Source organism: Oryctolagus cuniculus, chromosome 4, assembly GCF_051225735.1.
Source record: "Oryctolagus cuniculus isolate XC-2025 breed Fujian yellow rabbit chromosome 4, ASM5122573v1, whole genome shotgun sequence".
NCBI lineage: Eukaryota > Metazoa > Chordata > Mammalia > Lagomorpha > Leporidae > Oryctolagus > Oryctolagus cuniculus.
In genome coordinates this window covers 120,030,910-120,049,502 of record NC_142870.1, presented here as the reverse complement: position 1 = coordinate 120,049,502, position 18,593 = coordinate 120,030,910, and the positions used below count along the sequence as shown (strand labels likewise).

At 42.0% G+C, this 18,593-nt stretch overlaps 2 protein-coding genes across 2 annotated transcripts in view; one reads left to right on the top strand and one right to left on the bottom strand.

Annotated features, from left to right (window-relative positions):
• The window catches only part of ARL14 (ARF like GTPase 14), a 32,040-nt gene extending 28,162 nt beyond the window's left edge, over nucleotides 1–3,878 (top strand). Inside the window, exon 3 of the mRNA XM_008266417.5 lies at nucleotides 1,597–3,878. Within this exon, the coding sequence (XP_008264639.1) occupies nucleotides 1,918–2,496 (579 nt within the window). The 5' untranslated portion in view covers nucleotides 1,597–1,917 and the 3' untranslated portion in view covers nucleotides 2,497–3,878. The remainder of the gene's footprint in view (nucleotides 1–1,596) is intronic.
• A 7,578-nt stretch (nucleotides 3,879–11,456) lies between these two features.
• LOC149127089 (ferritin light chain-like) lies at nucleotides 11,457–18,262 on the bottom strand. The gene has a single exon (XM_089331030.1). It carries the CDS (start codon nucleotides 12,464–12,466, stop codon nucleotides 11,942–11,944), a length of 525 nt encoding a protein of 174 aa, XP_089187156.1. The 5' UTR covers nucleotides 12,467–18,262; the 3' UTR covers nucleotides 11,457–11,941.
• Between the last annotated feature and the right edge of the window lie 331 nt (nucleotides 18,263–18,593).

Below are 18,593 nucleotides of genomic sequence, written 5' to 3'. Positions count from 1 at the left end.
TTTTCTCTTCATAAGACTATGAAGGCATAAGACTATGCTTGTGGCCCACCTGGCTCCCCAAGCTGCTGCCAGCCACTGAACTGAGTTGTCTTTTTAATAGCTTGTATTTCTTGTTATGTGGAGGTAATGGCTCCTGAAACCTCTACAAAATTCTTAATTAGGACTTGATGAAAAGTTCTCCTATTCTCTGCATTACCTCTGTGTATGCTTTCTTAAGGCATTCTTATTTTTACCTTGGCCTCAGATGGCTGTCATTCATATCGAAGGTGCGGTGAGCTCTGTATTAAGTAACTTATGTGCACTGAAAACTCAGTTGGGAACTCTGAATACATGTAAGGGTTGCTAACTACCAAGTTGGCTACAGTTTAATTGAATGTTGAGTTAGGCGTTCTACTACGGAAACTCCCAACTTTCAAAACATGGCAGTCTTTTTATCTGGGATCATTCATTTAAAACAAAAACAAAAAACCTTCAGTTTTTTGCCTGGTGTTTAACCACCTCATAGAGAATAGTGCGTGTGTGTGTGCGTGTGTGTGTGTGTGCGTGCTGTTCCTTATGTAGACTTTTCGTTACACCTCTCTGTTTAGTCCCTTATTTCTCCCATCTCTTTACTGTTCCTGACTTCTCCTGTCTATCTCCTATGTGCCAGCACCCCAGTCTCATATCCTCCTACTATATCATCTTCCATTTTCCAGCCTGTTAAAATCTCACTGATGGACTCCCTTACTCATCTTCTTAAGAATTTATGTTCCTTTTATTTTTTAAAAAGATTTATTTATTTTACTTCAAAGTCAGAGTTATAGAGAGAGGAGAGGCAGAGAGAGTCTTCTATCCGCTGGTTCACTCCCCAGGAGGCCGCAACAGCCGAAGCTGCAGAGCTGCGCCCATCCGAAGCCAGGAGCCAGGAGCTTCTTCTGGGTCTCCCACGTGGGTGCAGGGGCCCAAGGACTTGGGCCATCTTCTACTGCTTTCCCAGGCCATAGCAGAGAACTGGATCAGAAGTGGAGCCGCTGGGACTTGAACTGCTACCCATATGGGATGCCATTACTGTAAGTGGTGGCTTTACCCTCTACGCAACAGTGCCGGCCCCCATGTGTTCTTTTTAGTCTCCTATCATTATTTTGATGGGGTCTTAAGAAGGAGTCAATTATTTGTATCCAATTTGCGATCTTTAACCAGACTACTTGCTTTAAAAGTGTTGTAATACAAATGCCTCCCTGAAAAGTTGGTGTTGTGGATACTGCAAATTCTCCACCTAGAAGATTAAAGACAAAATAATCTGATTGCGGGAGTCAGGTTCAGATACCATACCCTTGGCTTGTTTAAAGTTCCCTACTGAGTAATCTGGACAAAGGGAAAGTACTTAAGATACTAAGGAGGGAGTGGAGATAAACACTTTCTTCATGATAGAAGAAGCCTGGTTACTTATTTACGATTAGGATAAGATAGCTGACCAACTAGAGAGGTTCTACAAAAAGTTCAAGAGAAAACTTAAAGTTAAAAGTTCAGTTAAAACAAAAAGTTAAGTTTCATTCTGCTGCCAAGTCTTGTTGATGTGCATGTTGTCTGAACCTTCAATTTCCTCCTGATTCCTAGCACCTGCCAAGGAACAAAACCGCAGCATCACCTGGGCAGGCCACGCCCTACCACACTCACTCACAAAGAATTTCCCCTTTGAGCCACTATGACATTGGCTGGTTACTCACACCACGGATTCCTCGGGATTGGCTAGCACTACAAATAAAATTCTGTTTGCCTACAATCAAGTTGATAAGCCACAATATAAATATGGACAGGATCCTGTTCCTGGAATATAGCATGAAGCATTCGCTTTCTTCTTGCCTCACGTGAGACTCAGAAACAACATATTGTCTCGCACCAAAAGAAAAAGTTCTTTAAAGAAAGCAAAAGCCCAAAATGGGTCTGCTGAGTTCCAAAAACCCGAGGGCCAAGCAAGCCCAAATTCTGCTCCTGGGACTTGATTCGGCTGGGAAGTCGACTCTCCTTTACAAACTAAAGCTTGATAAGGATATTGCCACCATCCCAACGATAGGCTTCAATGTGGAGATGCTCGAGTTTGAGAAGAGTCTCTCGCTCACAGTTTGGGACGTCGGAGGACAGGAAAAGATGAGAACTGTCTGGAGCTACTACTGTGAGAACACTGACGGGCTGGTGTATGTCGTGGACAGTTCTGACAAACAGCGCCTGGAGAAGTCCCGCAAAGAGTTTGAACACATTTTGAAGAACGAACACATTCAACACGTGCCGGTTGTCCTATTAGCCAACAAACAAGACGTGCCCGGAGCTCTGAGCGCCGAGGACATTACCAGAATGTTTAAAGTGAAGAAGCTCTGCAGTGACCGGAACTGGTATGTTCAACCCTGCTGTGCCGTCACCGGGGACGGGCTGGCGGAGGGATTCAGGAAATTAGCCGGATTCGTGAAAAGCCACATGAAATCAGGAGGAGACACATTAGCATTCTTCAAGCAGAAATGAGACTATGAAAAGGTCCAAGCCTCCAAAGAGACTGAGGAAATTGAAACGGTAATTTTTTTTCCCATGTCAAGTGGGACAAACAAGTTATTGAATTGGCCAACTTTTCCTGAGATGTTATTTCATTTAAGTTCAGTTCAACTAAGAATTATATATAAAAAATATTTGTTTTTAGCCAGGAACCTTTGCTAACTGTGTGATAATGATCCTGGAGAATGAAAAATTTATAATCTGCAAAATTTGAACACGATGGATGATTCAGAATAGTCATATTTGCAATGAAACTAAATCTTGCTTTATTGTGACTACTAGTAACAAAGCTTAAGGTAGCTGTCAACAAACAGAGACATAATTATTTCCAGTTATTTACAGCTGTTACAAGCATTGAAATGCCACCATGCTTCTATGTAATAACCAAGTGGTGTGAAAAATGAACTTTAAATTATGGAAAGAAACAAGTTTGATGTTAAAATTTTGTAAATATTTATTACCTAAATTAAGCTTTTCTTCTGGATTCCTGATAGCTGTTTGAAATCTATTACTGGGAACTTTGTCCAATGTGTCTTGAACAACAAACTGTCATAGAGAGCACAAATGTCTAACTTAAAACTCTGGGGAGCAGGTTAGCAACTTAGGGTAAGATCTAGTTCTAGGGCTCAGCAGCCCCAAGACCTGCTTCAGTGCAATTCAATGTAATAGTCTTATGTGGGCACCTCTGCACAGCTCATTGTACTGACCAAACAGGAAGCAGACCCAGACTTTGCTCCCTGAGAACTTGCAGTTCACAGGAGGAAACAACGTAAAGCTAGGGCTAGAGTAGGACAGTAAGTGCTTCAGACTATTGCAGGAGAGACTGTTTTGACCTGGAAGAACAGGGAATGCTTCAGGCAGGAGATGGCGTTTAAGGGGTCCCTAACTCCCAGGGTGTCTAAGAGGAACCCTAACTCCCTAACTCTCAGGGACCCCATGAAGGTGCTGGTTAGTCACTGGAAGTTCCCATTGCTAGGAATCTCTCTAGATGGCTGTGTGACAAGGAGAGGGGAAGTGGGCAGAGGAACTGGAGAGTGAACTGGAATTCCCCTAAGAGGCTCAGGACCCCCAGAGGGGCACAAGAACTAACAGTGAACACTCTTCCCTGCTACCCCACCTCTAGCAAGGCTCATTTGAGCTAGAAGCAAGCCTCAGACCTCATAGCAGCCCCCACAACCCCAAATGTTAAGGTCACACAGGAAAATAAAAGTACACTTAACCAAAGGTGCCAGCTCCTGGATTTCTTTCATGGTTTTCTTCTCTCATCTCAGCCATACTTTTTTTTTTTTTTTTAGCAAAGATTTGAGCACTTCCTTCAGTGCTACATGAATAATGATTCAACTAATAAAACAGACATACACATAATAATAGTTATCATGGGTTGAATACTTGTGTTTGCCGGGTATTGTGCTAAGCACTTTCACATATCTTCTCATTAAATGTTCACAACTACCCTGAGAAAGGTATGGGGAAATTTTGGGTAGTTTGTGGAAAAATGGAATTAAAAGATAGGTTGATTTTGGTGTAAAATTTTGGAAATCCGTGGCTAGTTTTTTCAGAATATGTATTTTCCGTGAACTTCTTGAAGACCCCTTGTATGCATGGGTTCCCAAATATTTTGCACCAAAGTGAACCTATCTTTTAATTCTATTTTTCCAGGAACTTTTTGAAGAAGCCTCATAGTTATTACTATTTCAGTTTTACAGATGAGAGTTCTGAAACTAAACAAGGTTAAACAACCACAACCACACAAAACTGCTTGGCATTTTAACTGAGGAGCAGCACAGCTAAGATGCAAATTCAGGTGTGTCTGAATTGCCATGATACTATTTTACAATAAGGTATAGTATGGTCTCTGTCTTCAGTGAGCTTACAACATAAGAAAAATAAGCCCAGGCAAACATATATTACCCTTACAATAAAAACATTCTTAGAAACAAATAAGCCAGGCAGAATAAATGAAGTACAAATCGTGATGTAAGAAGCATGTAGAAAAACCTTCGAGTGGAGCTGATGCTGACGTCAGGAAGATCTGCGAGAGTTACAGAGTGAAAAGCTTCGGAGCAGAGTTTTTCCTAAATTTCACCAAGATGATTAAAACCTCAAATACACATCTTCCCTTACAACTTCTGTATTTTAAAAATTGAATCTACCTAGTAATCTCAGAATTAGGGGTCACGAACTTCCATAGAAAATGTCTCCTGGTGTTCCTATGTGTTTTGGTAAATCCAAATTTTCAAGGCCTTTGTGGTCTAGTCTCCTTCTGCCCCCAAAAGAAACTTTTTATTTAATGAGTATGGATTTCATAAGTACAACTTTAGGAATATAGTGATTTTTCCCACTATACTGGCCCTCACGCTCCCACTCCCATCCCATCTCCTCCTTCCTCCCATTCCCAATCCCATTCTCCATTAAGATTCATTTTTTCTTTCCTTTCCTTTTTTTTTTTTTTTTTTTTTTTTGACAGGCAGAGTGGACAGTGAGAGAAACAGAGAGAAAGGTCTTCCTTTTGCTGTTGGTTCACCCTCCAATGGCCACCGCAGCCGGTGCGCTGAGGCCGGCGCACCGCGCTGATCTGATGGCAGGAGCCAGGTGCTTCTCCTGGTCTCCCGTGGGGTACAGGGCCCAAGCACTTGGGCCATCCTCCACTGCCTTCCTGGGCCACAGCAGAGAGCTGGCCTGGAAGAGGGGCAACCAGGAAAGAATCCAGCGCCCTGACCGGGACTAGAACTTGGTGTGCCGGCACCACAAGGCGGAGGATTAGCCTAGTGAGCTGTAGCGCCGGCCTAAGATTCATTTTCAATTAACTTTATACACAGAAGACCAACTTTTTACTAAGTAAAGATTTCAATAATTTTCACACACACACACACACACACACAACTATTTGAGAACAAGTTTTACATACAAGTTTACATACAAGTTTTACATACAAGTTTTCATAATACAACTCATTGAGGACAGAAGTCCTGCACGGGAAGTAAGTGCACAGTGACTCCTGTTGTTAATTTAACAATTAACACTAATGTATGGCATCAGTGATCATCCGAGGCTCTTGACATGAGCTGCCAAGGTTATGGAAACCTTTTGAATTCACACTCTCCTTCAGTATTTAGACAAGGCCATATGCAAAATGGAAGTTCTCTCCTACCTTCAGAGAAAAGTATATCCTTCTTTTATGGCTACTTCTTTCCAGTGGAGTCTCACTCACAGAGCTCCTTCAGGCAGAATATTTTTTGCCACAGTGTCTTCGCTTTCCATGCCTAAAATGCTCTCATGGGCTTTTCAGCCAGACCAGATGCCTTAATGGCTAATTCTGATGTCAGAGTGCTATTTAGAGCGATTGTCATTCTATGAATCTGCTGTGTGGACTGCTTTTCATGTTGGAATATTCTCTCCTTTTTAATTCTATTATTACCAGACACTTGCTATTATTTATATGATCCCTTTAACACTTAATCCTATTTATATGATCACTTTAACACTTAATACGATCACTTTAACACTTAGAATGGCATTTTTACATCAGGTTTAATGGGATTTGGGGGTCCCATGGCAAGTTTTAAAATTGTACCTTTAGAAGTAAGTCCGGGGTCCGGACTGTAGTGCAGTAGGTTAATCCTCCGCCTGCGCGCCAGCATCCCATATGGGCGTCCTCTTCCCATCCAGCTCTCTGCTATGGCCTGGGAAAGCAGTAGAAGATGGCCCAAGTCCTTGGACCCCTGCACCCATATGGGAGACTGGGAAGAAGCACCTGGATCCTGGCTTTGGATCGGCACAGCTCTGGCTGTTGTGGCCATTTGGGGAGTGAACCAATGGACAGAAGACTTTTCTCCCTCTCACTGTCTGTAACTGTACCTCTAAAATAAATTTATGAAATCTTTTTTTTTTAAAAAAAGAAGTCCATAGGAATGTATGCAGAACTATACAGTTTTACAGTTACAAACTTCCTTCTCCCTCTCTTATTCCCACTCTTATTTTTTACTATTTTCATTTTATCTATTTTCAATTGACTTTATACATATATGATTAACTATGTTAAGAAAAGACTTCAACAAATAGTATTAAGAAGATTTAAGAAAACTTTTTCTCAACAGGGCTGACAAGTCATTGCTTCTCAAAGTGTCAATTTCACTTCTACAGATTTCCTTTTAGGTACTCTGTTAGTTATCACAGATCAAATGGTCCAGTCTTAACATGATATAAAATCCAAAGAAAACAGCTGGGAAAAATAGCTAAAGCAGTTCAGATTTTTCACTTCAGAGAGTCCCTGGATGATTGCAGAGGGCAGAAATATACATTATACACGCACACACACACACACACATACACACACACACACACATATATATATGCATATACATATATATATATAAAGGTGTATTTGCTTTTTGCTTTGAAGGAGTTACAGAGAGAGGGAGAGACCATCTGTTGTTGGTTCACTTTCTAGATGACCACAACAGCCAGTGCTGGGCCAAGGAAAAAGGAGCCAGGAGCTTCATCCAGTCTCCCTCAATCATTCACTACTTTCCCAGGCCATTAGCAGGGAGCTGGATCAGAAGTGGAGCAGCTGAAACATGAACTGGCATCCATATGAGATACCTGCATCATAGGCAGTGGCTTTCCCTCCTATGCTACAATGCTGGCTCCAAGGGCAGGTAACATTCTTATTGTAGAGCAAAACTTCATTTTTTTAAGGTTTTATATATTTATTTGAGAGGTAGTTACAGACAGAGAAAAGGAGAGACAGTGAGAATGTTCTATCTGCTGGTTCACTTCCCAAATGGCCACAATGGCCAGAGCCGGGCAGATCCGAAACCGGGCACTTCATCCAGGTCTCCTGTGTGGGTGCAGGTGCCTAAGTACTTGGACCATCTTCTACTGATTTCCCAGACCATAGCAGACAGCTGGATCAGAAGAGGAGCAGCTGGTACACAAACCAGCACCTATATGGGATGCTGGCACCGCAGGTGGAAGCTTAGTCTACTATGTCACCGCGCCAGCTCCTGGATTTTGTGATTTTTTTTCCCAGAAACCTTTTTTTTGCATTTTATAAATACAACTTTAGGATATAGTGATTCTTCCCAGCCTCCCACCTAGGAAACTTCTAAAGTAGACCTTTCCTGTCATTTCAGTGTCTCTCCCCGTACTACGAGCTACTCTACAATCTCTGCTAATGTTCTCCCACAAACTTGTGCACTCTCATTCTTTTCCCCCTTTTCTCCCTGGCATCCAATCTGTTTTCTTGCATCAGTTACTTATTCTCTTTTTGATGTTAATTTCACCAGTATTTGCTTTCTCTGTCATTTCCCTCCAGCTCTCCGCAGCATGTTACTCTCTATCCTTAAACACATGCAGGTGCGCACGCGCGCGCGCGTACACACACACACACACACACACACACAGAGCAACTTGTATGCTCTTTACCCTGATCTACTAACAAAGCCCCAAATTGAGAGAAGGTAAACAGACCAGGTAGAAAACAGAAAATATGAGTGTTCCTTGGCAGGTGACAGGAAAGAGGCCATGGATATTCATACTTTGCTATTTATTATTTTCATAAATTTAATTTTTGTACATTCCTTCATGTACATATTTTCTTTTTTTAAAGCAAATCTTGTGTAAATTTGAGGTTTACAACATGTTATGAACTACATACAGACAGTAAAATGGTTATTGTAGTGAAGCAACTTGACATATTTATCACCTCATAGAGTAACTTCTTGTGTATGGAACATTGATACCGATTTGCTTATTAATATTCTGAAATTAATAAGCTGTGTGGGCTCTTACCATGAATTCAGAGAAGAATTCTGAATACTGGCTCAAATAAACCAGGCAGGATGGGAAGTTTTTAAGCTTTTTATTTAGTGAGAGAAATACATGGGAGAGTGAAGGCCTTAGGGGAGAAGGGAAAGTCTGGAGATTAAGTTGGGGCCATACCGAGCAGAGAGCAGGTCGAGAGCCATGTGCAGCAGGCCTTTGGTTAAGAGCAGCTATTGCTAACAGCTTATCACAGGCAGGGAAGCAAAGGCAGAGCAGGCAACAAAGGTCTGTAATGGTGAAAAAGGGTGAGGAAGAAAAAAAAAGGGCCAGGCCCACTTTAATCCACTTCCAAAGGGGAGTGGTTATATAGCCTGATTGGCAGATGGACATACAGGTGGGGTCAGGTAGGGGGGATGAGGTCCCACAGGGGTGTGGTGAAGGTGTGGTCTTCCAGCTCACAAACCTAATCAATTTTATCCTATCTGCCTGCCTACATAAACACGAGCCCCCAAAACCTCCTTGTTTAACAAAAAATTCCAAACACTACGCAGTCGTATATTGCCATTTATCTGTTAACAAGACAAATTTTTATTGAAACTATATACTACCATGGAATGGACAGCAACCACATGGGAGACTTTATTATAGAGTTCTTCGCTCCTGACTTTGGCCAGGCCTACCCCAGACTGTTGAGGGTATCTGGGGGAGTGAACCAGCAGATGCAACATCTCTCTCTTTCTCTCTGACCCTTTGCTTTTCAAAAAAAATAAAACTTAAAAAATAAATAAGTAAATAGGATGCCCTGGCCAAGTCCCTCCCCTCAATGTGCTATAGCAGAATGAAAACGGGCTTTGGGACCAAAACTGAGTGGGAATTCTTTCTTGTTTGGGCTTTGAACTTACTGCCTCTGAGTCAGTTTTCTCAAATAGAACAACAAACGAACTTCTGTTGTGTTAAACCACAGAGATGTGGAAGTTATCACAGCCCCCACTGCTGAATCACTCTACTAAGCTAGAATGAAGCCCCTTGCTCCTCCCTGTGTACCTAAGCCCATGTCTTTTTTCAGTGTTTTCTTCCTCCTAAATTACTTCTTACCTGTCTCTTTACACCCCTTATAGTACCCTCATTTGACTTCTCTGAGAACAGGCAGGAAACAGGACATTTAATTTTTCTTCAACATTTTTTTGAGAATTTCCAAACCTTCATAAAAATTCAAAGTGTAGTAAAATTAACCCAGATGTACATTTCACTTAAATTCCTTATGATCATTTCAAGTATGTTGCCATATTTGAGCTTTTTCTATTTTTGATTCTTTCTCTGTCTATGCCTCTCATCATTACTGTCTCATGGATACTTTTTTTTTTTTTTGACAGGCAGAGTAGACAGTGAGAGAGAGAGAGAGAGAGAGAGAGAGAGAGAAAGGTCTTCCTTTTCCGTTGGTTCAACCCCCAATGGCCGCTGCAGCCAGCGCACCGCGCTGATCCGAAGGCAGGAGCCAGGTGTTTCCTCCTGGTCTCCCATGCGGGTGCAGGGCCCAAGCACTTGGGCCATCCTCCACTGCACCCCCCGAGCCACAGCAGAAAGCTGGACTGGAAGAGGAGTAATCTGGAAAGAATCAGGCGCCCCAACTGGGACTGGAACCCGGTGTGCCGGCGCCGCAGGCAGAGGATTAGCCTATTGAGCTGCGGCGCCGGCCTCATGGATACTTTTTAAATTAAAAGTTTGATCACACAGTGCTGCTTACCTTTGCTTCTTGGAGCAACATCACCAGCATCACCTGTTAATCTGCTCAGAAGTGAAAATCCTCAGTCTTAGCCCAGAATGATGAATCAGAATCTCAGGGCAGGCCTTGAGGTGTATATTCAGAAATCTGTGTTGTAACCAAGCCCACTATGAGCTGTTTCTGTCATTGTATTTTTGATAATCAAATTGTCCCAAATTTTCCCAAAGTTCCTTCAAGCCAGCTACTATGTCCTTTTACAATGTAAGGCTTTCTTAGTCTTTGAGTACTTCAGTGTTTCAGGGAACACAGAGTATTTTCTAGGTTTGATCTTTCCTTAAACTGCCTCACACCTGGAATTAGCCTTTTATTCGAGGATCCCCAATTCCTTTGAGGAATGGTATTTTTGAATTTAAATAATGAATGCTAACTGTGCTGTTATTAAGGTGTCACTGCTTATGGGAAATGTAGGAGTGGAGTAGAAAAAGCAAGGAAATACATATATATTTAAAATATGTTTATCCCTAAAGGATTCTGTATTATTACTTTAAATATGTATATTTAAAAGTAATACTGACATGGCCGGTGCCGCGGCTCACTAGGCTAATCCTCTACCTTGCGGCGCCGGCACACCGGGCTCTAGTCCCAGTCGGGGTGCCGGATTCTGTCCCGGTTGCCCCTCTTCCAGGCCAGCTCTCTGCTGTGGCCAGGGAGTGCAGTGGAGGATGGCCCAAGTGCTTGGGCCCTGCACCCCATGGGAGACCAGGATAAGTACCTGGCTCCTGCCATCGGATCAGTGCGGTGCGCTGGCCGCAGTGCGCTGACTGCAGCGGCCACTGGAAGGTGAACCAATGGCAAAAGGAAGACCTTTCTCTCTGTCTCTCTCTCTCTCACTGTCCACTCTGCCTGTCAAAAAAAATAATAAAATAAAATAAAAGTAATACTGACACCTCCAGATGAATCCACGTCATAGTTTTTTCTTACCCACCCACCCTGTTCCTTCTTTGCATCCCTCTTCTACCAAGAACCCTGGATCCACAAAGCACCAGTAATCACCTGTCCCATCCTATTACACAATAACATATTTTCAGAATCCCTAGACCAATACCACAATCTCTAATAAAACCATTCAGGAAAGTTCACAATTTCCTTTGAGTTTTTCCTGCTCTGACTTAGAGTGTTGTGTTATAAAGTTACTTGAATTGATTTTTGTGATTAAGTTTCTAAATATGCTGTCAGTTTCAGTTTTTTTTTTTTTCTGTTGGTATTTTAAGAACTTCTTACTACCTTTTTAATATTTATTTTAATTTTTGAACTTACATTTTCAAAAGTGAAAACTAAATTAAAAAAAATATTCAGAGCAGTCTCACACATCCCAAGCCATTCCACCTAGTCCCACTATAACCACATCCAATAGTTGTATTATTCCTTTGCAAAAAATAAGAAAACACATAATTATACTCTTATTTTCCCCTCTTTTTAATCCAAAAGTCCACTTTTGTACACAAAGAAGAAATAGCTGTTATTTAGGAACATGAAAGTCTCTTTAGTACAACAAACTGATTCTCACCCATTCCTCCTTAAGTGATACATACCGTGGCATTATATTTCTAAGAGTTTAATTTTCTTTCACTTTAAAGCATTGTTCCATTGGAGTTCAATGTATATACTTTAGTTGCCTATTAGTAGGGAGCATGAGAGATTTAGTGTCAAGATACCATCTTCAGTTTACCATTAGATAACCCGTATTAGTCACTTAGTTTTATTTCCACTCTTATTTTCTTTTTCTTTTCAGTCAAAAGCTTTATTTCCATTTGGTCCATGGCTTGGGAGAGGACTCCAAGGTTGTCGACAAGCTGCCTAGTGGCTGGAGAGAGGCTCTGATTAGCAAGATCCAGAGAGCCCCCAGAGACCGCTGGGCTCTGGAGGCTCCTAATCCCACTTTGTGAGCCTTTCAAAGAGATACTCGTCCAGCCCTGCCTGGGGGCCTACCAACCTGCGGAGGTCTGTCAGGTGATTGCCCATCTTCTCCAGGAGTTTCACCTCCTCATCCAGGAAGTGGTTCTCCAGGAAGTAACGGAGATGATGGTCTGTGTGGGCAGAACCCAAGGCTTGCAGATCCAACAGGGCCTCGTGCAGGTTCTTCTCTAGGGCCAGGGCAGCTTCCATGGCGTTTAAGGGATCACCCCAGTCATCATGCGATGGTTTCTCCACTTCTGGGAAGAGGGCGTGACCGCCGCGCTGATTTTGCATCTTGAGGAGACGCTTGGCGCCCTGGCGTTTCCCCTCAGCCAACATGCGGAAGAAGTGGCCCAAGCTCTCCAGAGCCACACCGTCGCGGTGGAAGTAGGAGCCCAGAGAGAGGTAGGTATGGGAGGCCCGCAGGTGCAAACTGACAAGGCGGTTGACGGCAGCCTCCACCTCCGTGGAATAATTCTGACGAATCAGGGAAGTCATCGTTGGTCTGCAACAAGATGACCACAAACGTGCGTTCTCTGCTCCCAGAAGCAAAAGATGGCGGAGAAGTGGTCCCGGAAGTTGCAGCTGGAGACGCAATCAGCGGACAGTCAAAATCCAGAAGTCAGAAGCCGAAGGAGATAGAGCCCCTGGACCTGCTCAAAACACAGTTGGAGCTAGAGACAGATCAGCAGGTCTTGAAGTGCGCTGCTGCTTGTTTTCTTTTAAAAGCTATTTGTTAACTTGAGAGGAAGAGAGGGCGGGAGAGGGAGCCATCATGAGCACTTCTGTCCAAGGGCATTCACTTCCTGAATGTCCACAATGGTGGGACTGGGCTGGGCGCCAAAGATGGATCCAGGAACTCAGTCCAGCTCTCCCACGAGGTGGCAGGAACGCAATCTCTTGAGCCATTACTGCCACCTCTCGGGTTGTGCTTTAGCAGGAAGCTGAAATTTGGATCCAGAGCCATGGTCCAAACTCAAGTATACTGACATGGGATGCAGGAATCTTACTGGTGTCTTAACATCTAGGCTAAACACCCACCTCAAGACTCTAGTTTTAAAGCAAAAAGTACATTGTACATTTAATCTGACATTTAATCTTGTGTAAAAGATCCACAGACTCCACTTTGTAAAACTCACATATCTATATACATATAAATGTAAACATACATAGAAAATATAAAATATACTAAATGTTTTTGGAGCTGGTGTTGTGGCCACTCAGGTTTCCCATATGAGCGGGGAACCGTGTCCTGGCTGTTCCATATCTGATTCAGCTTCCTGCTAATGGCCTGGGAAAGCAGCAGAAGACGGCCCAAGTGGTGGGACCTCTGCATTCAAGTAGGAGGCCCAGAGGAAGCACCTGGCTTCCGCCTGGCCCAGCCCTGATTGTTGTGGTCATTTGGAGAGTAAACCACAGGATGAACGATCCGTATATCTCTCCCTTCCTCCCTCTCTCTCTCTAGCAATGCCTCCCCCCCCCCCCCAGAAAAAAAGTATGGTTGCATTATAACGACTAGGATTCCATTCAGTTCTCAGTGTTTTCCAGATTGTGTGCAGTGAGCATATGTTTTTATATTCACGGATAAAAACCAGTTTTTAAAAGAGCTTTCTAATCTTCATAGCCTATATGAAACAAGTGCACAATGACAGTGCTGCAAGAACTGTCATTTCAAAGGCTAAAGACCATAAGCATTACAATGTTTGGACACATGGGGGCACTGAAACCAAGTTTTAATAATTTAAGAAAAAACAAAGCTCAAAAACTGAAACAGCTGACTTGTGTTAGAATTCACTGAAGGCCAGGTTCTAGTGTGTAAGCATATATATGTTATCTTTGCATTTAATCTTAACATTAACTTTGTGGGACAGTGCTGTGTCATCCCCATTTACAGAGAAGAGCTCCGAGACTCAAAGCCATGCGGCTACTGAAAATTGTGAAAAGCATTTTCTGTGGTCTTTGCCTATAATCATGCTCTCCTACTTGCAGTTGTTTGGTGAGAATTCTATACTATACCTCTGAGCAAAGGCTTAATTCTCTCTTAAGCCATGACCTACTTCAAGTTATCAAAAGCTTTATCTCTGTATCTGAGTGTAAGAACACTTCCAAAGTAGAGAATGGATATATAATAAAAGTTAGCTTTTCATCAGAAATATATCATAAAACTGAAATGGATGTTTGGCCTAGTGGTTAAGGTGCCAGTTAGGACTTTTGCGTCAGAGACAACTGGCTCTGCTGTTGTCTCCAGCTTCCTGCTAGTGCAGACTCAGGGAGGTAGTGATGGTGGTTCAAGTACTTTTCTTCCTGCCACAAATGTGGGACCCAGATTGAGTCCTAGCTCCTGGCTTTGGCCTGGCCCTGTCCCAGTTGTGACAGGCATTTGGGGAATGAACCAGTAAATGGGAATTACTTCTATCTGTCTCTTTCAGTCTGACTTTCTGCCTCTGAAATAAATACAAATTTTCAAAAATCTATTATAAAATTTGGGAAGTAGGGAAAAATTAGCATTTTGCTTCATTTTCTCAGTCCTTATTTTTTCTCCAATATTATATATATTCAGTATAAAGTCTTTTGAGATTTTTTTTTTTTGACAGGCAGAGTGGACAGTGAAAGAGAGAGAGACTGAGAGAAAGGTCTTCCTTTTTCCGTTGGTTCACCCCCCAGTAGCCGCTGCGGACAGTGCACTGTGGCCGGTGCACTGCACTGATCCGAAGCCAGGAGCCAGGTGCTTCCTCCTGGTCTCCCATTCGGGTGCAGGGCCCAAGCACTTGAACCATCCTCCACTGCACTCCTGGGCCACAGCAGAGAGCTGGACTGGAAGAGGAGCAACTGGGACAGAATCCAGCACCCCTACCGGGACTATAACCCGGTGTGCCGGCACCACAGATGGAGGATTAACCTATTGAGCCACGGCGCCAGCCGAGATTTTTAAGTGGCAAATATTGTATATAATATGCCATATTTTGAAATGGCGTAGATTACCTAAATCAACCTAATTAACATGAAAATGTTTCAGCTTCTTCTTGCATTAGAGAAACACAAATCAACATTACATTTTGTACCTATCCTGTTTGTAAAAATGTATGTTTGATAATATACTCTAATTCTATTGGTGAGACGGTGGAAAAATGCATACTTTCATACAATCCTGGTGGTATGACTCCTACTATGATTTGAATATTGTTTATCCCATATTTGACTTATGTTGAAATTTAATACCCATTATTGAGATATTAAGATATGTGACTAAGTGAGATCTTTAAGATCTTTAAGAGGTAATTAGGACTCTACCTTCATGAATGGATTAACGAGTTATCTTAATAGCAGGTCAGTTTGGCTGGGTCTCTTGTATACTCCCTCTCACCCTGTGATACCTTGGAACTCTGCCAGAAAGTGGGCCATCACCAGATGTGGTCCCTTCAACTTTGGACCAGAACCTTGAGCAAAAATAACTCTCCCTCTCTTTGTTAAAGATTTTATTTATTTATTTGAGAGGTAGAGTTACAGACAGTGAGAGGGAGAGACAGAGAGAAAGGTCTTCCATCCACTGGTTCACTCCCCAAATGGCTGCAATGGCCAGCGCTGAGCGGATCTGAAGCCAGGAGCCAGGCACTTCCTCTGGGTCTCCCACGCGGGTTCAGGGGCCTAAGCGCTTGGTCCATCTCCTACTGCTTTCCCAGGCCATAACAGAAGAGCTGGATCAGAAGAGGAGAAGCTGGGACTAGAACTGGAGACTGTAGGGGATGCCGGTGCTACAGGTGGAGGATTAGCCTACTATGCCACAGTGCCGGCCCCTCCATCTCTTAAAACTTACCTGACCTATGGTATTGTGTTATTAGCAACAGAAAATGGTCTAAGACAACCTTCATGGAGAAGAATTAGCAAAATCCAACAAAGTTACCTTTGCATTTACTTTTAATCTAACACTCTTTCTTGGGTCAGTTTTCTTTGAAGATACACAACCATAGACCTGAAGCAACACATATGCAAGTTATTCATTGTCTCATTATTTGTAATGGCAAAATATTGGAACGAACCTAAATGTTCTTCCATAGAAGACTGACTGTAAAAGAGGTGTATTTCCAGAATGAAATAGTGTTTAACCAAACAAAATCATGAGAAAGGAAATTTGTCCAAGAGAAACTAAAAGGGTTAAAAGGTAGTAACTTCTAGTAATAATGAATATACCTCAAGCTCAAATCTTGGTTTCTAAATATTATAGCCCCTTCAAAGAGACCAGAGTTCCTTGGAGAAATGGTAGTTGAACTTTGGGACGGGTAAAGTATAAGGTGAGATTAAAATATCCATGCTGAGAAGAAGAAAAAACTCAGAGACTGATGGAGATAGTTTAAAAGGTTAAAGAAGCAGCTTAATGGGAGTCCTACTGGCTAAATCTGAGATAATTTAAGCATCAAAAAAGAATACAGACAGTAATGGATTACAGCATAGTAAGTAAAACAAACAAAAATAAGTTTATAGTGATATTCATTAAGAATAAAGCAAGAAAAGGGAAAGGAAAGAAAGATTTAGAGATAGAGAGGAAGTCTCTTCTATGCAGAGAAATATATACAGAGGATGTAATAGAACTGGAAAGCTACTTTCACAAATATACACTAATAACTGCCTCTGGGCCCAAGATTTATTTATGTATTAAGAATGCAAGGTGATTTCCTAAAAATATCAGACTTTGAAATGGAAAGCCTTGATCAGATATGGAAAAAGCTGTGAGATCTTTACTTTAATATGTTTTTATTTCACACCAAAGCTGAAAATTACCTCTTACATGTCTAAGAGGTAGATCTCTAATTTCCTTACTTGAATTTTTAAAAATCTTTTTTTATATGGTTACAAAGACATGTTGGAACTATGTGCTAAAAGAGGCTTCATCACAAACAAAATCAAAAGATAAATGTCAAACTGAAAGTTAATATTTGCAATATGTATCATAAAGGTCTAATTTCCTAACATAAACAATTCATTTTTTATATATCCTTAAACTAGGGAAGAAAAAGGTTCTTCTTAGTCTCTTGAACCACATATCTCATCTATAGCCTGAAGCATGGATTTTCAGAGAAAAGTGAAGCCTTCCAGCATCTTCCCCTTGATCCCTCTCTAAGAGGCCTGGCTAAAGAATGGCACAACACACATGTTGCAGCCAACTCATGGTAGGCTTGCCACAGAACACACACTCATTTCATCTTGCTGCTTCTGGTCAATCCTGGTATAAATGGTAATAGTGTTCCCTTTCATTATTAAATGTCTCTATTTAAACAATAAATTATATGGTTACCTACCATGGGTTGAATAGGATATGGCTCTTGAACAGAACAGATACTTAAACCCTGAAGTCTAAGCAGTTGCAAACTTAATCCAGTTGTGCTGGGTGAAGACCCAGCGGGAGGTCTTTGGAGGTGTGCCCTCAGGAAGTAATTCTCATGAGGGGATTCCTTATAAAGGCCGGGTCAAGCCCACCCACTCTCGCTGCTTCCTGCCTTACCATGTTATCCTTCCTCTGTGTACGCTCTGCCATTGCTCTCCTCCAGCCTTGCTAAATACCCAGCCAATGGGACCATTTTATCTTGGGCTTCAAACTCCAGAATCATGAGCCAAAACAAACCTTTTTTTCTTATAAAGTTAGCATCTCTCATGTATTTCACTGTAATAATGGAAAGCTGATTAATACATTATTTCTGAGAGATTCCTGCTGCTTTTTAGAGAAGTCTTCATTTGGCTGATGTTGAGTAGGTAAATGCCAAGCTAGCCAGGGAAGCAAGGAAAGAATTTGGAATCTGGTAGATAGAATCCTTCCCCCCTCCTCCTGGATAAAATATCCAGGACAATCTCCCTATCTTAACATCGTTAACTAGCTTTTCCTGGATTTTCCACGTAGGTCCAATCTAATCACATGAGTGCTTCACATGAGTGCTTTACATCAGAGAAACTTTCTGACAGTTAGGAGTTAGAAGGAGATGTGACTATGAAAGGATGCTGAGGTTTGCAGGCTGCTTGGAGAGATGCCACATTGCTGGCTTTGAAGATGGAACACGAGGACCATAAACCTAAGGAATGTGAGCAACCTTTTGTGGAAATAGATTCTCTTTTATGTCCTCCAAAAAAGAATGCTGCCCTGTAATCACCTACAAAACTTCATGGTAATAATTTGGTATTGTTTGAAGACATTTATTTTGTGGTAATTTGTTACTGTAGCAATGGAAAACTGATACATGGAATTAATAGCATTTTTAATGTACCTTGAAGGATCCCAATGAGCTATTATTCATTTAATAAATATTTAAGTCCTTAAATTGTATATACCTGACCTAATGGGGAAGAAGCCCTGGAGGAAGATAATCACTGAAGCATGTAATTAAGATTGTGACACGTGTGCTAAGATTTATAAAGGATGGCGTGAGGTATCTAACATGCCCAGGGTAGTAAGGCAGAACATGCAAATATAGGCAGAAGGCATCCCAGATTAAATGTATGATGTAGAAGGTTTACCAAGGGACTGGAAAGCATATGAGTTAAGACAGTAAATAGCCAGCAGGACAGTTTGGCTGGACTAAACAATGAATGGAGGCGGGGCATAGAACCTGAGGTACAGTTTGAGACCAGGTGGAAAAGA